The sequence below is a fragment of the Tamandua tetradactyla genome, chromosome 6, assembly GCF_023851605.1.
Source record: "Tamandua tetradactyla isolate mTamTet1 chromosome 6, mTamTet1.pri, whole genome shotgun sequence".
NCBI classification, from domain to species: domain Eukaryota; kingdom Metazoa; phylum Chordata; class Mammalia; order Pilosa; family Myrmecophagidae; genus Tamandua; species Tamandua tetradactyla.
This window is the reverse complement of record NC_135332.1, coordinates 29,834,172-29,853,138: the sequence shown is the minus strand read 5'-3', so window position 1 is coordinate 29,853,138 and position 18,967 is coordinate 29,834,172. Positions and strand designations below refer to the sequence as shown.

Below are 18,967 nucleotides of genomic sequence, written 5' to 3'. Positions count from 1 at the left end.
GGTGCTGGGCTCCGGAATGGCCTCTCCGGGTGCAGACTTGGGGAACGGAGAAGGATCCGTTTCCCTCCTATTCTCTAGGTAGGTTTTCCTCATTTGTCCGCGGCACAAGGGACGCCAATGAACACCTCCTAGCCCAGAGCTCCTGCCGAGACAGGGGCGTGCGGATCTCCGCACCTCCGCCAAGCTTTTCTGTCCTCACTTGCGTTCGCCCAGGCCCCTGGCCTTTGGCCCGCCCACATGGCCCGGCCTCCGCTATCTCGGCTCCCGGCCTGTGGCTCTGGAGACTGAGTCAGTCGGGGCCCCCAGCCATCCCCAGGCCCCTCAGCTGAAGGCTCGGGGAGCCCCTTCCCGTCTCAAGCAGGAGCTCGGCGACAAGTGGGGGTGTGCGAAGCCGCGCCGGCAAGAGCAGGGCGGAGGGCACGACTTCCCCCCTGCTCCTCGCAGACGCGAAGGCAGGAGACCAGGTGATGGGGCAGTGTGGTCTCATCCCCTCAACCCAAAATGGCCCTTCTCTTCCCACCCCCATCCTCACCCAAGCGGCAAGCTGCGGACACTGTTTTCTTTCCTTTCTCCTCCCTCTCTCTCTCCCCGCCTTTTTTTTTTTTTTTTTAATTTTTATTTTTAAAGAAAATAGCAGCCCCAGCAGAAGGAGTGCAGCTGCGGCGGTCTCTGGCTGCCCAGCGCGCTCAGCGAGGCGCCACCGGTTCTCGGAACCCCTTCTCCAGGAAGGCCGTGGGCCGCGGGGCAGCACTGTGAAACTGTCCAACCGCCGAGCAAAGGGCCGCGAGTGGGGCTCCCAGCTGCAATGGCCGGCTTCTGGAGAGGAGGCGAAGGAGTCCCGCCTGGACTCCAAACTCTCAGACACATATTTCCACCCAAACCTCAGGCGCCGACGCGGTCACCATCGCACTCTTTCCCGCAGCTAGGCCGCTTAGCCCGAGCACTACTTGTTCTCCTGGGCCCCTAGCTTGTTCTGTCACATCCCTGGGCTGGGCTAAAGGACAGGGAGAAGGTCGGGAAGTGGATTCTAAACTTGAGAGGGGCCCAGGAGAAGTGAAAGCTTCTCCTTTCAAACCTCCGGCCGGGTCCTGCCGGCCCGGCCTGGGCGCGGTGGAGCCACCACAGCAGCTCTGTCAGGAAGTGTGCCCCGCCGAGCTCGCGGAGACAAGCCATTGCAAGAAATGTTTTCCACACAACATCTTCCAACCCCCTCCCCATTTCCGTCCCCAACTCGGAGACACCCGAAGCCCCAGGAAGGGAAAAGCAACTCGGTCTTTGACGGATCTTCTCGTCCAGAGTTAATAATAAGGCCAGGACACAGATTTGTGTCCGGAAGGACACAAATAGGCAGCCTCTCTCTCAACCTCACGAAAGTGGGTAAAACGTTCAACCAAGTCACTTCTCTAAAAGGCTCAACCCTGAGGGTGAGCCTCGGTAGGGGTTTCTTTCTCGTGGAGGTTGCGGTGAGCCAGTAGGTAGGCGGCCGCCGCCACCGCCGCCGCCGCCGCCATGGCGGTCTGCCGCGCGCGCTTCCGCCGATCGCCGGGAGGTGGCGCGCTCTGATCAGAGGCCGCCGCCAACCTTCTCCCGGTTTCTCCCCCTTCTCCTTTTTTCCCCCTCTCTCCGAGGCTCGCATTGAATCGGCCCTAACGATTCTCGGATCGTCATTATTTGTAACCATAGAGCATGAATTACCTCTTGAGGTCATCAGCGAGAATTTACGACTGGTCAACAAAAGCACGTGATTCCCTAACGCCCCCCCCATCCCCCTTCCACCCCCCCCATATTTGGCCGCATACATAGCAAAACGAAGTACAGTGCATCGCTATAATTCATTAATACATCATAAATCGTGAAGCACAGGGTTATAACGACCACGATCCACAAATCAAGCCCTCCAAAATCACCCAAATGAGCTCGTACTTTGTAAACTCCTTCTCGGGGCGTTATCCAAATGGCCCGGACTATCAGTTGCTAAATTATGGCAGTGGCAGCTCTCTGAGCGGCTCTTACAGGGATCCCGCTGCCATGCACACCGGCTCTTACGGCTACAATTACAATGGGATGGACCTCAGCGTCAACCGCTCCTCGGCCTCCTCCAGCCACTTTGGGGCGGTGGGTGAGAGCTCGCGCGCCTTCCCCGCGCCCGCCCAGGAGCCCCGCTTCAGGCAAGCAGCGTCGAGCTGCTCCCTGTCCTCGCCCGAGTCTCTGCCCTGCTCCAACGGCGACGGCCACGGCGCCAAGCCCTCTGCTTCGTCCCCCTCCGACCAGGCGACCCCGGCCAGCTCCAGCGCCAATTTCACCGAAATAGACGAGGCCAGTGCGTCCTCGGAGCCTGAGGAAGCGGCGAGCCAGCTAAGCAGCCCGAGCCTAGCCCGGGCGCAGCCAGAGCCCATGGCCACCTCCACAGCCGCGCCCGAAGGACAGACTCCGCAGATTTTCCCCTGGATGAGGAAGCTTCACATCAGCCACGGTAATTCTCGCTTTCTCTCTTTCTTTCTTTCTCTCTCTCTCTTTTTGTCTTCTCGGCTTTCCTTCTCTGCGTTTGGGGTGGGGGTGGGGGGTGAGGAGAGCTTGGCTTTTCCTCAAATATAGATTTCTTTTTTCCAGAGGGGAAGAAGTCTCTAAGAGGGTCCTCACAGCTCCAGGGAGAGAAACAGAGAAGGTCTTTAGCTGGGGGTGTGTGTGTATTTTTCATAATTTGTTCCCAGATCCGACTTAGATTTTATTCGCCCAAGCCCAACTAGCTTTAGGGTGAAGGATGGTTTAGAGAATGTGGGGAAGGGTTCCTCTTGCCACTGAAATTTTGACACTGCCGCTGGCAAAGGAGGGGTGGGCAGTAAAATGAGCTTTCCAGGGCAAAAGTGCAGCCGCACTCCTCCCTCCCGAGGCGAGCGGACGCCTGAGCCCAGGGAAGGGTGAGGCGCAGGGAGCAAGCAAGAGACAAAGCCGGGCGCATTTGCTGCTGGGAGAAGTGGGGGCTGCAGGAGAAAGGGGTGCTGAAGGAGAGTCTGGAAGCGGGCGTCTGGAGTGGGGAGGATTGGAGCTGCGGTGAGCTGGGTTCCGAGGACGCCTGGGTCCTGCTCCCCGCCCCCTCCTGCCCAGTGCCCCCCCCTCCCTTAACCGGAATAACGTTGCCTCGTGGCTCTGCTCTATCTGCTCCAGATATGACCGGGCCGGACGGGAAGAGGGCCCGGACCGCGTACACCCGCTACCAGACCCTGGAGCTGGAGAAGGAGTTCCACTTCAACCGCTACCTGACCCGGCGGCGGCGCATCGAGATCGCCCACGCGCTCTGCTTGTCCGAGCGCCAGATCAAGATCTGGTTCCAGAACCGGCGCATGAAGTGGAAGAAAGACAACAAACTGAAAAGTATGAGCCTGGCTACAGCCGGCAGCGCCTTCCAGCCCTGAGCCCGCCCGGAGTCCCGGCCCCTCCAAGCCTCCCTGCGCTGCCGCCGTCCGCTGGGGACCGGTTCCCACCAGCCTGCCTCACCCCAGCCTTGTGATACGATTTTTCGTTTGGTCCTAGATCTTCTTGTGACTCCCTCTCTCCTGGACTGGTTAATCTTGTTATTATTGTTAATAATAATGATAATTATTATTTTCCTCTCAATGCTCCCCACGCCTCCCCCCAAATCCACCAGTGTTTCTGAATGTTCGTGGCTGTGGTTGCACTCCTTTCCCCAGGAAAAAAAGAAAGAAAGAAAGAAAGAAACTCGCATGTTTAATGTGAACTTTCCCCTCCCCGTCTATGTTCTAACTTATTTATAAAAGGATGATTTTGAGTTTCAGCTTGAAACTTCTCTAAGGGGCAGCAGCGGAGGTGGGGTAGTGCCGAGCGCCGGGCCCAGCTGAGCTGGCCTCGGAGTAGATGGAGTTCACGACTGTGTCTCTTTTTGCCCTCCTCTTTCTCCTCTCCTGCCGCCCAGTCCCCAGGCCCAAACCTCCCAGTGGCTTGGTCCTGGGGCGGGAAAGGGCCAAGGTGGACCAAAGGGGTGATGTTGAGAAGAGAAAAGGGTAAATAGTGAGATTTAAGTTCCTGCTGCCTGCGTAGGCCCCACAGGGCCTTGTCTGGGAGTGTACAGAAACAAAAATAATATTCAGTGTAAAACGTCTCGCGTGTCTTTCTCTGTGAATCCATGGGTCTGGCATAGAGGTCCCAAAGCTTGTAAATATGGGGGTGGTCTGGGTCAGACCTATCCCCTCCCCCCTACCCATTTCGCTTCCAAGACCATTTGTAGTGAGCGAGTGGATGCTGTGCTACGTGTGAAATCTGTCTTTGCCGGGCCTGTCTCAGTGATTCGCTTTTGGTATATGTTTGTAGCTTTCCTTGAAGTCAAATAAATGTTCCCCCCCATTCCACTGCCCTTCCAATTGTCTTTTCTCTGAGGGCCTGCCTCTCCCATCATCAAAGCACGTCCTAGACTATTCTAGATAGATTTGAGGTATAGGAGAAGGGAAAGCAGAGTGCTCATCTGCAGCCCCTCTCAGCCACTCAAGTCCCTGGCTTGGTCAGTGGTGCTTGAGCCAAGGGACAGGCTTCCAGGCCTGGGGGCGCTGAGAGGCTCAGAGGCCTCACCTGGGGCAAGGGCAGAGGATAGGCTGCTGCTAGGTTCCTTCCTGGGATCTATCAACTGGCCAGGAAGGCCTCTGGAAATCTCTTCAGAGAAAATTATTTGGGCCTAAGTCCTGGCTCCTGGCCTTTTGGGAGTGATAGAGGTCTGCCCAAATCCCTGTCCCCTGCTCCAAATCCCAGTTCGGCTCTGCCACCCGCTAAGACGTTAAAAATCAGATCGATTTCAAAGGCTTCCTCTCACTCTCAGTCTTCTCTACACTTCTCTAGGGCTCCTCCCTCTCTCCAGTGGCCCAGCTAACTTTCCCTTTTGATTAGGAATTGGGGTGCCCCCTGGAAGACCCCTGGTTCCCCCCTCCAGCTGGACTGGCGTAAGGCCAGGACCCAATCTTCCGTCCAAGTCAGCCTCCACCCTGAGCGCAAGAGTCAAGTCTGGACACTTACCCGGTCAATCCCTTCCAGCTTGGCCCAACTTCTTACAGGACTTGGGGGGGAGGGGAAGCTGGTGAGGAGGCAGCCGAGGGTCCTGAAGGCTCTACTGGGCCCTCTTTCCCCCTTACCCCTTGACTTTGTCCCCTTTTGTCGATAGCAAACTATCCCAAAAGTCGCTATGACATTTAGATGTCAAATGGATAGGGGTTTTATCTTGAAGTTAGATCGTAAAAATCGCCGAGAAGTCAGACAGATACCCCTCACTGGCTCGAGAAAGTCACGTGAGGTCCATAAAGTTAGTTTTATGGTTTTGGGGAGTTGACACCGCGCGGTATATTTCACATTCTCCAGAATGTTAAGTGACACTTTAACTGCTCACTGTGGTGGGGAAGGGGCCAGAGGTAGGTGAGCGCTCTCCTAGCCTAGAGCAGCCGGACCAGCCCAGGAGGCAGTGGCAGCAGCCCAGGCCCAGCACTCCCCGCAGTAAGTCAGCTCCAGCTTTCACTTTCTCCCCTTGAAATCCGGGGGCTTGGGACTAGGGGAAGGAAATTGCCTCTGGCAGGGTGGTGGGATGGGCAATAGATGGAGAAAATTTAGTCCCTTTTTGCACCCAGTTCTGACAAGCTGGGAGTTTGAATGGGGGGTACTCAGTTCCGTAAGACTGGGCAGTCCGTTTTGGTGAGGGGTGGGGAGAGAGGTGCCTGTTTTTTGTTTGCAGGAATGTCTGATTTTGTGTGGGGAACGTGGGTCCGTGTGAGAGCCGTGTCCATTCGGTATCCTTGGAAATTTAGGGACAAGAAAGAGGCGTGTGTACTGTTGAAAGAGGGGCCCTGTGTGTAGTGGGGGGGCCACTTCACTGCTGGATATCTTCAGACAGACATCTCCCCACCCCCAGGGGAAAAAAAAACTTTATGACATTCATTTGTCAGGGGTGTGTGAGTGTGCCGCTGGGCACTTTTATCTGGATACATCTGAGCTGAGAAAAAAATACCAGGAAGGGCGTCTGTTGTGGACTGCCTCGTATTGGGGTGCTCTCGGCTTTCAGAGTTTCAAACCCCATGAAAGGGGGTCCCCTCCAGTTTTCTATGGCCTCAGCGGGGCCACCCAGGATGGGGAATGCAGCATATTTGCACCCAACTTCAGCCTGCTGGTCTCAAGCTGTCCCTTCTGCTTGGCTCTATGTAGGCTCCTGAGGTCAGCGTGGGGGTTCCTGAACAGAGGGGGCAATCCCCTCCAACCCAAAACTTAATTCCTGGCCAGAGTGGGGGAATGGGGGAGCTTTTTGCGTTGCGGAGAGGGAGAGGAGCTGGGTGTTTAAGTAGACCCTGGCAACCCCTACATAAATAAAACTTGCTGAGGAACACAGAGCCCAACTGCCAGAAAGAAAAAAAGAGACCCAGAAGCCGGGAGACAAAATTGGAGAGATGCTCTTTTTTTCTCCTCTCCTCCTTTCTCTCTTCTTCTCTACCAGGACCTCAAAGACCCCTTTGTTTTGTGAAATCCAGAGGGATTTCAGAATTGATCCCCGGGGGGCTTGTTGTTTTCTAAGGAAAAGTCACCCTTCTAAAAGCCAGAGATCCCTTCCCCCACCAAAATGACCCCCCTGATTCTAAGACCCATGGGACCAACCACTCTCTTAGCTCCTGCTTTGGCCAGCCTGCCATCTCTGGATTCAGCTCACTAATTCCCATGGATAGTCCTTGAGATCAGACATATGGCACCTTGATTTTTGGAAAAGGAGGTGGTCACAGAATCCTCTTCAAACTACTCTCTCCATCTCCCCTCTCTCCTCTAGCCCTTCTCCATTCCCTGACCAAGGCTGCTTTACAGGAGATCCTTTAGAGGCGGAGAGGGCAGAGTTAGAGGACAGAGAGCTTGAAGTCCTCATTCCAATTTGAAGACATAGTTTCTCCAAGAATAGTAGGACATTTGTGTCCCTGGGAAAGAATGGGACTCCCATCGGCTCCCAAGGAATCATCCCCTCCATTTAAAATACTAACAGATTTGGAGGGTATAGCTTTCACAGGCTAGAGATGGCAAAGGAGTTGAGAGAGGGGTAGGGGGCTGACTGAGAGAGGGGTGGGGGCAGAAACCCACCTGAAGCCTCCAGGGGAATTCCATTAGAGCAAGGCCTGGGGCACAAGACTTTGTCCCCCAGGCCTTGCTCTAATGCTCTAATGCTGCCTCTCTCTCAGAGCCTTTCCAGGAACCCAAAATCCCAGATCACCAGGCTGTCCCTGAAGATTTTTTTTTGGCTCCCTCTCATGTCAGTTCTGCAAAGTCTGAAAAAGAATGCGTGGGGCCGGCAGCCTGGGGACATTTGCTGGACATATCTGGGCAGATTTTCCGGAGTGCAGATGAGAAGCCCTGGGCTAGGGTACCCACTTCCGCCGAAGAGGCCCCAGAGAGGCCAAACCCTTGGATGGTCTCTTGCTCCAAACGGATCCCGGGGAAGATTCCCCAGATGGGCTTTTCTTCTTCTCCATCTCTGGGCAATGGTCCCCCTGAACCTTAATAGAGATGTGTTGGGGGAGGGAAGAGAAAGGCAAAGGCATTTCAGGTGCAGCCGATCTCTCTCCTGTGCCCCAGACCCTTGCCCTCCCGTTCCATCCAAAGGAAGACTGTATCTCTCAAAGGAAACTGCTCTACCTCTGGAGGATCCTTCTACCCCTCCTCCCCCACCTCCCTACCCTCCCCCATGGGGTGCAGGGCTCAACCTCCCTGGCTACAAGCCTGTGCCCTCTTGCCAAATCCCTCCACGGATCATCCCTGGCGTACCCTCCAGCTGGGCCAGTGCCGAGGAGATTCAGCTGGACATGGAGGCTTCAGTTTTCCTTTTTCCTCTGAGGCCAGGCTGACCACCACTCAGTGGACAATTTGATTTTGATTTTTTTGTTTTGTTTTATTTAGTTATGTTTTGTTTCTCCGCGGCCGCGGGGTGGGAGGAAGTATAAAGAAGTGTAAACAGGAAAGCCAGCCGGGCCTGGAGTTCCGAGCGCCCATATTTCATCGGCTTCCTCTTCATAACTGCAGAGGGGACATTTAACCCTTCACTGGCTGTGAGAATTTATTCACTGAGGGGCTAATGGGGTGAGGGTGGGGTGGGGGAGTGGGATCCCAAAGGAAGCTCTTCTTGCCTGTTCCTTTATCCCTGGGGTCTGGATGCTGGGATGGAAGCCAGGAATTCAGAGCAAAGGCGAAGAGGAATAGCTCAGCCCAGTCCCCCAAACTCACTCTCTTTGGTGACAGACTCTCACCCGCATGGGCTCCCCAGCTTGGGAAACAACCGGACTAACCAAAGAGGACAGGGCTAGCAAGAACCCTCTCTTTGATTTGGGGGGAGGGCCCTGCTCATTTTGGGAGTTTCTCAGAGTAATCCGATTTCGAGACTGGGATCTGCCTACAGAGGGATTTATTGATTGCCGCTGCACTGTTACACATCCATATTAATTAACCCAGACACCCGCCGGGAAACCGAGCTGTTTGGAGGGGGGGAGGGGAGAAATAGGGACCCTTTAAAGAGAATGGACATTTCTCCCTAAGGGACCCCGGAGTCTAGATTGGAGAGTAGCTCCCCACAAGAAACCTGTCATGGTTCCCAAGCTGGACTTCCCAGCAGGGGTCAGCGTGACTTACTACCCACTGTGGGGCGTCCCACACAAGCCTCCTGGGGGTGGAATTAAACTCATCCCCGCGGGCTCGGCAGGCCCCTGACCAGCTCCTTCCTTGTCAGAATTAGGTTTCCCCAGCACTCTGAGGTTCGGTTCCTGGTGGATGTTCCCAATATGCCATTTCTAGAGGGGTTAATGCTCCTTCCCCACCTTCCTTTCAACTTCCCAAAGGTAGAAGCTTTAGGTGGTTTTCGGATTTGTCTTGTTTCCTACAGTGTCCCGTTTGTTGGTGGTGATAGTGATGGTGTTATTGCCTTCCCCATCCTCCTACCCCTCCCTCCAAAAAGTGATTAAAATCTGTTAAAGGATTTAATTAAGAGAGTTAAATGAAAAGGAAGGAGGCGCAAATGAGTTGGGGGAGAAAAAACCACACCAAAGCTATTCTCAACGATTAAATCGCCATTTTAACAATATAATGGAGGTTGCATCCTGAAAGGGGAAATCAACGCTCATATCTCATCAATAATTCATAGAGTCCGGGATCACGCAGAGGTCAGCAGACGGGGGCCGGAGCGCCGGCCTACGTGGGGCTCGGGTGGCTGCCGCTTACCGCATACATTACCCGCCACTGGCCGCACCGCCACCGCCGCTCCAGGCCCGGGAGGGGAAAGGCGCACGGATTTAGGCAGATTTTTCGTTCTTTCTCTGGCGAATTCACTGACACCCGGATTGCAGGCTCCAGGAGGAGGTGGGGATTTGGGGGCTGAAGAGGATTGGACTTCATGCAATATGGAACCTGTCGGACCCAGAATATCACCTCCTACCCAAGTTTTAATGGCTCTCCCTCCTTTCCCCAGTATAGGCTTCTCCTGTCCTGTCTCTCCTCTCCCCAACTTCCCTTCTGGGAAGGAAAACGCAGTCCTTCTGTCTCTGCAGCATCTTCTAGCTTCTTTTGCCTGTAACCAGCTCCCAGGCTCCCCTGTCCCGCTCTGGCCTTCCTCTCCGAGTGGATTCCGGCTGAGCACCCAAGCTCCTGCTTCTGCCCCGACCTCCGAGAGTGGCTGCTGGCTTTAATTGTAAGGATCCCTGATCTTGGAGCCGTGTGGGCTAGGGATGAATGCCTCTAGGTGGGGGAAGGTACCTTGCAGGCCGCCTTCCAGGCCTAAGAGATGACCCAGGCCAGGTGGGAAGGAGGAAGTGGGCGTGGAGAAGCATTTAGGGGAAGTGGAGGAAAAGTCTGAGGATGTGGAGGCCTCTCACTCCAGGCCTTGGAGGCGTGATGGAGGATGGTCCCTGTGTACCGGGCTTCTGCAGGCTTGTTCCATTCACTGTCACTCTCTCTAAACATCGTTCTCTCCCTCTGTCTGTCTTTGTTGTTGTTGTTTGCTGCTGTTGTCGTTTTTGACTCACCAAAGGCTCCTAGGAAAAGAGAAATGAAATTCTTCCCCTGAGAAGTGGGGGCCCAGAGGCGACATTTGGGCGGAAGGGAAACCGAAAGTGCGGCGGGTCACCCGCGCGGCCGCTGCGCTGGCCGAGAGGCAGAGGCTGTAACGTCCCGGAGCTGCCAGTAGAGTCCGCCTTAGACCAAGTTCATAGCCAGGCTGGGGCCTCTGAGGCGCCAGCGAGCGGCCGCGCAAGGTGGCCTCCGGCCTAGCTCGGCCTCGCATGGCCTGGGCAGCGCGTTCTCTTACCTAGCCTCATAGGGACAGTGCTCCCCTCCTCTCTGCCTCAAGTTCTCCCCACTGTTCACCCCAGAGATACCCTTCTTCCCGGTCAGCTCATTCTGCTGCTCCCCAAGTTTCCCCCGCCCTGCAACCGCAGCCCATTCTGGTGGGGAGGGGCAACATGCAGGGGAGTCGGGTTGTCAAAAGCCCTTTTCAGGCACCCCAGCAAGAGAGACCAGTGAAAAGGCGACAAGTGGGGTAGGTCGACCTCTATGTCCAAGGAGTTATTTAATAATCCAAAAGACTCCTCCAGATACGAGACTCCTAGAGGGGGCGGTGGGCGAGGGGGGAGGGGTAGGGGAGGCGTCTTGCGCTTGGGTCTCTGCAGCCGGCTCAGCAGAATGAGACCCGGGGCGGGGAGGCCAGTGTTATTGCCCGCGGGGTCGCAAAGTTGGAGGGTCAAAAGTTTACAGCGTGCGGGAGCGGGCCGCGGAGGCGTCTAGCGGCCGAGGCGGGGTAGGAGAGGGGGAGGGGGTTCTGTGTATGGAGAGAGGAGAGAGCAAGTGATGCGCGAGGTATGGAGCACTCGAGGGCTGTGGGAAGTGGAGGAGCAGAACTGGGCAGCGGGAGAGGCAGAAATCTCGGAGAGAAGAAACTGAGGAAGGAAAAAACCGTTTTCCAAAAAACCGGTGCTGGTGATGGCGAATTGCACAAAAGAAAGCGCCCTGGGCGTGGCGAATCCTCCGCGCAATTTTCTCTCCCAAAGATAACCTAACCTTTGAGTCACTGTATAAAATTTAATTAAAACCTATCCAGCCGCACACGTTTTAAAAATCCGATTACCCACACGTCCTTGCAGGACGTTCGCTGGGGCCAAGGTAGGCTTCCAAGGTGAAGGCCTGACTCTCACCAACATCGGCCCCACCCTGCTTGCCCCAAAGGGACCAGAACGGCTGAGTGTATCACCCCCCACCCCACCCAAGCAGGTTTGTTTTTCAGGGACCCCCTCACCTCTCATTCTTTCCCAAACCTCCTATGTTCATTCCAAATCCCCTTCTTCCTGTTTGGAGGAGGGAGGGGAAATGCGAAGGAAAAATACCAAATGGCCTCACAGAGATCTTTTTAAGTAGAGATGAAACAGGCGACCTGAAATGAACCTGGAATCCATGCATTAAGCTTAGCTCAGAAGTAAACTGCTTAGAGAGCCTCTGTAATTATAACACCAGGGCATATGGCTATTTTGGGTCTTGAACTGATTGTTTGTTAAGGCATTTTGAGATGTCATGATAAATAAAGAAGGGGCACAGTGGGTGTTTGTCCTGCCAGAATAGAGAGAATCTGGGAGTTTTCATAAACACACCTTTTGAAATATGGCCAGAAGAGACAATGGTTTATTTAATGTCAAATCTCAAATCGATTTTGGCCTGCTTTTTCCTAAACCAATTGGGAGCAAGTCCTCATTTCTACTCAGTCCTCAGGCAAGTTTCTGTGGGGAGTCAAACCAGGGAGAAGCCATCTCTGTCTGTCCCCCCTCGGTCTCCATTTCCTTCATTCCAGGACAGAATGTTAGCAATTGAGGGGCTCTCAGAGATAGACTGGGGCAGCCCAAAATCCTGGACTTGAGGAGGCCTCTGCCATCCCAAACCAAGCTGGGCATCCTGGGGTGCTCTCTCTGGACCTCCCTATTCTAGGAAGATAGCACCCTGCCACATTCTCCCTGGGCCTGAGCATTTGTTCCAGAATTGAACTGGGTGGAAGGGAAGTTGCCTGACCTACCTCTGATGTTTCCTTGGAGGCTGGAGAAAGGGGAAAGTGCCTTGTAGGTGACCTGTCCTCCTTTAATCCAGGAGAAATACATGCAAAGGAAATCCCTGCATATTTTTAACCCCTCTTTAATTTGCTACTGCATCTCCCTATGGTGGTGTCTGGGACAGGAAGAGGAATTACTGTATAGATGAGCATTAGTTTTTAGGAGGTGGAGGTGGAGAAGATATTGTTTTCTTTTTAAAGGTAAATTAAATTCTGAAAACCAAGTACCCAGCTTTGACGAGTTGTAGCCAAGCTCCTCTCTCAGGGTTCTCTCCATTCTCCCTAAATGCTCTGTAGCCCAAAGTTTTGGGCCTGGGAAGATATAAAGGTCATTCCTGCGGCCCTGGAGCCTCCAAAGATTCAGTAGAAATGGGGGGTATCTCTGGCATCAAGAGGGAGTAAAGTGTGGATATAGTATGCAGTGATGTATCCCTAGCCTGTGCAGGTTTGGGCCATTTATGGGGGAAAGTCAGGGAAAGGGGCCATGCCCTTTGGCCTGCGCTCTGGGGCCAGATACTAGAGGCTCCGTTTCCACTTGTTCCTTGCCACCTTCATTTTCAGGCCGCAAAATGACCCACCATGGAATCCCACCCTCTCCTTCTTTGCCCCGGGAACCAGAGCTGACAAAAATATAGCAATGATGGAAATCAAAGCGGGGGGGCGGGGCCGGAGCCGCCTGAATCCTATCCGAATGGGAATTTTGGGGGGTGTGGTAGGGTGGGGTGAAAGGGGAGAGACGGTTCTGTCTAAAAGTGGAACTGGAGAGGATGCGCTGAATCAAATTCCTGCTCTGTCATTTTTCTCCCAAGTAATGACCTGCGCAAAATTCAATATGACCCAGCGAACTGCGCGAGGCGTATTATAGTAACTGCCTGCTCGTGGGGGAGGCCCGGAGAGGGGTGAACCGCAGGTCACGGCGTCTAAAAATTATTAAAATGTTCGAGAGCCTCGTGACGCGCCTAGCTGTTTAACAAAGACTGCCAAAGTATGAGATTAATACGAAAACTTGCGCTTCGAAAACAAAAACAAACCAAAAAAATTAAAAAAAAAAAAATCTTGTTCTGGCCCCCGAGGAGGCCCGTAGCTCCTCTGCCCGCAGCCGCGGCTCGGTTTTCCCGACACACAATAGTGGACGCGAGCGAACTCGTCTGCTGCTAAGCGGGTTCTTCGGGCGGGTCGGTGGTCGGGAAAGCCGCCCGGTGAGTACTCGTGCCCGCTCCCCCTCTGGGCCTTCCTTTCGGCCGGGGGCCTGCCTCGGCTCCTCCCTTCTGTTTCCCTCCCTCGCTCCGTCCTTCCCTCTCCGCCGACCAAAGGTAGAGGGTTCGGAACCCGCGAGGCCCGCCCGGGGCGGCGAAGGGCGGCTGGGCAGTGAGGGGTCACTCTCAGCAACCTGTGGCTGCCGGGAGCAGGCGGCCGCGGAGGCCGAACCGCCCGGGAGCACGGAGGAGTTGCCTGCGAAGGCGCGCGCAGAGGCCCCGGCTCCCCCTTATTCTTATCACCCTGCGTCTGGATCTTAGTATTCTTAGAGGGGTGGAGGGACAGGGAACCTCCTGCAATGGTGAAAGGCGTCTTGAGTGTCGCTGATAAACCCTGTCCTCCAACCTCTCCAGGGCTGCCTGGAGCTGGGGGGTAGCGGATGCGGCGCTTCCGTGGGGACGAGCAGGTGGCGGCTCCCAGGGCGCAGAGGAGCAAGTCTCCGCGCTCTGTCCCTAGGATCAGCCATCCTCAGTCTCGTGGCGGCTTTGCCCCCCACTGGACTCCACCCACCCTATCCCTCTCTCTTGGGTACTAGGGGCACCTGGGCCGCACCCCTTGTTTACTGTAAAGCGGCAGACAGGCTTGCGGCCTGCCTAGTGGCCCTCCCAAACTTCCGAAACGCCGACGGGTTGGACGGGTATCTGAGAACTGGCCAGTTGAGGAGGACAGAGGTATGGGGTGGGGGAGGGGCCTGACCGGTTGTGGGTCTTGGAGCCCCTCGCTGAGTGGCCTTTGACACGATTTGCAAAGGTCCCTGCTAGATGCTGGGGGTGCTGGCGGGGGTCCCACTAGGGTGTTTAGTTGGTGGGCTCGGGGCTACACGCCAATCTCCCCGGGAGCTCAGATAGGGGTCTGGGGTAAATTAATGAACCTTCTCTTGGGTTTTTTTCAGTTGTTGTCATTATTGTTGCAAATATGTGGGAGTCCAGCCCAGCTGGGAATGTTGTTATTAGACATCGGGCCTAGAGGCCAACATTAGCAATGCCTCGATTCGGGATAGATAATCAGAGGGGCTCTGGATCTACTTGCCAGGGCAGGTGGGAGTTCTAACCATTTGCAAAGATCCCAGAACTGAGGATGGACAGAGACCTTTGAAGATACATTGGGGCCTGGAGTGTGATGGTTAGAAGGTCGTTTCTGTGTGCCTGTTGTTGCTGTACTTGCTAATGAAATTGTTATTAGTCGGACTTGCTCAGAAAGGGATGCTTATTTTCCAGGTCTAGAAGGATGGGAAAGGAATCTGAGTGGGGAGGAGGCGTCTTATGCACCCTCTTCCCCTTACCCTGTAAAGGCCCTTAGCTTTCACGGTGTAGGACTCAGTTCCCCCCAGCCCAACCCTCAGTCCCCCAGTTTAGTAAGTTCAGCAGTTATTGGGAATCCCACGAAGTTGTAATTCAGCCCAGAAAACCCCAGATCTCCATTTTGGCCCCGCTGCCAGCAACCCAAGCAGGTGGCTGGGCCAAGCCAGTGTGTACATTTAGACAGAGAGAGGACCCGCCTGGGGCTAGGGAGGTGGAGAAACGGGACTTCTCCTTACACCTCCTGGGGATTAACCCCCTCTTCTGGCCCCCAGGAGGTGTGGGAGGCTGGGAGGGGCCTGGCACATCATCTGGCTGGATCTTTTATGATTCCTCTTTGCCCTTCATTCGGAAATGAAACGCCTTTGATCTTTTTCTCAGGTTGTAAACAGAATTGCCCGTCATTAAATATCCAGGGCCCCATCTGCTTGGTCTCCCAGCATTTTTCTTTACAGCTGTTTCTCTCTTTTTACCATTGACTTTCTCCGAAAAGACTTTTATGATACCTCCTTCACACCCAGCCGCTTCTCCCTCCTCCCTTCGCTGAGAGGCTCCGTGGAAAATATCTAGATATTCGTTTGATCGCAAACTAAAAGCTGCGAGGGGCACGGAGGAGCCGATTGGGGTTTTGTTTTTCTTTTTTAAAAAATAAAAGTCCTTGGCGGAGGGGAGGGGCGCGAGGGCAGCCAGAGGGCCCGATTCTGACTTGGCGGCAGCCTCGGAATGACCCTTCCTCCTTTTGTGCTTAGCTAATGTTTACATCTCATAATTCATGCGCCGCGAGAATTGGGCGGCCGCGAGGTTCGCGTCCCTTTGCGGACCGGCTGCTTCTATTTCTCTCTAATAGAAAAGAACCGAAAACCTTGTAGTTTCAAGAATGGATTCGGCAGTGTCTTTGCCTGTTGCCAGGGCTCAAAAGTAGAACAAAACGAAATAAAACCAAAGCCCTCAAACCGCACCCCAAACGAAGAACGCGTGGAAAGTAGGAGAACTGGAGGATTTCTGGGCCAAGAAGATCTGTCTGTCTTCTGTATATACCCTGTAGATCCGAATTTGTGTAAGGAATTTTGTGGTCACAAATTCGTATCTAGGGGAATATGTAGTTGACATAAACACTCCGCTCATTTTTTTTTTCTCAGAAGAAACAAAACATTTTTCCCTCTAAATAAGGACAATGCGGTGACTGCCCACATGAAGACTCCTTCTTCGTTCTCTTCCTCGGCCACATGGTTCGAGGTGGAGGAATCAGCTACCTGAAATCTCCCCACGCCTGCCCCTGGGAGCCTTGTTCTTTTTCACATGTCTAGAGAGGTCAAAACTGCTGTTGATGATGTTTTTAATATGCCCTTTCGCCCCAAGACCACCTACTCTCTATTCTGGGTTCAGGGAGGCTTTACTGAGAATCCCGAAAAAAATGACTTCTCTTCAGTGTGCGAGGGGCAAAGAAAATTCGCTTTTCAAATGGATGCTGAGGTCGCCTTTCCGTTTGGGTTCTGAACAAGATGTCCTGGAAATCCTCGATTGCCATGCGGTGTTATTGTGTGTGTGGGCACCTCGAGGGCTCCTATCCCTAGCATCATAAGGATGTGAGATTTCTATTCGCCGCAGCGGCGGCGGCATTGCAGCAATTAGAACGTCTCCGCGGGCGCCGCGGTTAGTATTGCTCGGGTGGTTCTGGAATTAGCAAATTGCTATTCAATTTCCTCTCAAAAGTTGCAGGTTTTTTACTCCAGTCCTCATCTTCAGTATGAGAAACCGAGTCGCTTCTCCCGGTTGGGCCGCACCGGGTAAGGGGAGGAGTGGGTAGAAAAAGCGGACAGACGGACTGACTGACCAGCCAAGCTAATAGCGCAGCTAAATGCGATTTGGAAGGCGAGGTCTCCCCGAATTAGTGCATGAATTTCCTATCGATCCGCCCGCAGTTCCATTCATCTCTGACAAGTCCCTCTGCGCACCCATCCGCTTGCTCCCAACGCCTCCTCTGTCACCCCCTACCCGTCCCCATCCGGCCGCAGAGAAAAGCCCCTGTGCTCAATGCCCCTCGCCCCCGTATGGGTTCTCCTTTCCAGGCGAGCCCCCGGCTCTCCCCTCACTCAACTCCCCACACAGGCACAGGGTGCATAAGGTCTGTCCTGCCATGGGGAAGAGATGGGGGCTATGGAGGGCAGAGGATGCCGGACGAAGGTGAAGCAGGACGGGAGGGGGCTACATGAGGATCCCTGACTTTTGAGGGAATCCAGAGGTTGTGCTCTGCCCACTGCTCCCAGTAGGCCCTCCTGTCGCACCCTGCCTTCTCTCTCTCTCTCTCTCTCTCTGATTCCGGAGAGAGCAAGGCGAGGAGGGGGTCTCCCCCACTGGAACCCTATGTAAATCCTGGTGTTGGGTAGGTGGGGAGGGGGACGAGAAGAAGGGGAAATAAACCTCTTTGGCTGGAGTAGGGTCCGGGTGAGCAGATTTCCTTATCCGGGAATCGCAGGCGGGGCGGCCATTGGTTCCGAAGATCACGTGGGTCCCTAACTTTGTTCACTTGACAGTAAGTAGGAGGGCTTTCGGAAACAGGAAAACGAGTCAGGGGTCGGAATAAATTTTAGTATATTTTGTGGGCAATTCCCAGAAATTAATGGCTATGAGTTCTTTTTTGATCAACTCAAACTATGTCGACCCCAAGTTCCCTCCGTGCGAGGAATATTCTCAGAACGACTACCTACCCAGCGACCACTCGCCGGGGTACTACGCCGGCGGCCAGAGGCGAGAGAGCAGCTTCCAGCCGGAGGCGGGCTTCGCGCGGCGCGCGGCGTGCACCGTGCAACGCTACACGGCCTGCCGGGACCCTGGGCCCCCGCCGCCTCCGCCACCACCCCCGCCGCCCCCGCCACCGCCAGGGCTGTCCCCTCGGGCTCCTGCGCCGCCGCCCTCCGGGGCCCTCCTCCCGGAGCCTGGACAGCGCTGCGAGGCGGTCAGCAGCAGTCCCCCGCCGCCTCCCTGCGCCCAGAACCCCCTGCACCCCAGCCCGTCCCACTCCGCGTGCAAAGAGCCTGTCGTCTACCCCTGGATGCGCAAAGTTCACGTGAGCACGGGTGAGTGCGTGGGCACCCCTTCCCCCTCCCACCCCGGGCGCTTTAAACCGAAGGGACCTCCGAGGCATGGGGAGGGGGGAGCTGGGGGAAGCCAGTTGTCCCCGCTGTAAACTCGCCATTGCGGGAGATTTACAGTTGCCTGTTTTCAGAGCCACATAATTACATCCCCCATAAATTTTTATGGCCTGGTGGGCCCCGCGCCTTTGAAGTCTGTTCCCCATCCTCTTCGCCATTCTCACCAGCGACATTTTCGCCGGCGAGATGCAGTCACACTGAAGTTGGAAGTTGGGAAGGGGTGTGGGATATGGAGTAGTGGAGGTTGGGGGAGGAGGTAATTTGTATTTAAACCGAGAGTTGAGTCAATTCCCAGTATTTATTTTTTCCCTTCTTTCATCTAGTTCATCGGCCATGGAAGTAGGCAAAAGTTTTTTTTACTGGGGGAAGACATTGCTTTGAATTTGACCAGTAAGGATGGGAACTGAACAGAAGAGGAAAGATTTAGTGAAGCCCCCCTCCCTCTTGCACTTTCCGGCCCCCTCCCATTTCTCCCATCCCGGGCCCCAGGCCAAGGAGGGGGAGTAGCGATTAAAACCTTGTAAAGATTCCTGAATACCCTCAGACACCCAAACAACAAAATGACAACATAACCCTCCAAAACTTTGAGGTTTCTTTCTCTTTCTTGGATTCTGCTTTCTTAACCATTTCGGTTTTCTTTCTTTCTTTTTTTTTCCTTCTTTTTCTTCTTTCATTCCCCCCCCCCCCTTGGGGAAGAAGAGGTGCCAGGAGAGGGAGGGAGGAAAGCACTGTGTTGTTAGCTGGAATAAAGGGCTCTCCCTCCTCCCTTTCGGGGGCAATAAAACTTTCTCTTTCTCCCTCTCTCTGTGTGTGTCCAGTAAACCCCAATTACGCCGGCGGGGAGCCCAAGCGCTCTCGGACCGCCTACACTCGCCAGCAGGTCTTGGAGCTGGAGAAGGAATTTCACTACAACCGCTACCTGACTCGGCGCCGGAGGGTGGAGATCGCCCACGCGCTCTGCCTCTCCGAGCGCCAAATCAAGATCTGGTTCCAGAACCGGCGCATGAAGTGGAAAAAAGACCACAAGTTGCCCAACACCAAGATCCGCTCGGGCGGCACCGCAGGAGGGCCCCCTGGCCGGCCCAACGGAGGCCCCCCCGCGCTCTAGTGCTCCCCGCGGGGGTGCTGCGGACCTCGGGGCGGGGGTGGGCAGCGAGCGCGGGGAAGGG

The 18,967-nt window shown here is 54.8% G+C and overlaps 2 protein-coding genes across 2 annotated transcripts; both read left to right on the top strand.

Annotated features, from left to right (window-relative positions):
* Positions 1-1,807: 1,807 nt before the first annotated feature.
* Positions 1,808-4,352, top strand: HOXB5 (homeobox B5). Its single transcript, XM_077163051.1, has 2 exons — positions 1,808-2,473; positions 3,166-4,352. Exons 1-2 carry the CDS (start codon positions 1,912-1,914, stop codon positions 3,411-3,413), a joined length of 810 nt encoding a protein of 269 aa, XP_077019166.1. The 5' UTR covers positions 1,808-1,911; the 3' UTR covers positions 3,414-4,352.
* A 12,739-nt stretch (positions 4,353-17,091) lies between these two features.
* Positions 17,092-18,906, top strand: HOXB4 (homeobox B4). Its single transcript, XM_077163050.1, has 2 exons — positions 17,092-17,723; positions 18,617-18,906. The coding sequence occupies exons 1-2, from the start codon at positions 17,267-17,269 to the stop codon at positions 18,904-18,906; spliced, it is 747 nt and encodes a 248-aa protein (XP_077019165.1). The 5' UTR covers positions 17,092-17,266.
* The last annotated feature ends 61 nt before the right edge of the window (positions 18,907-18,967 follow it).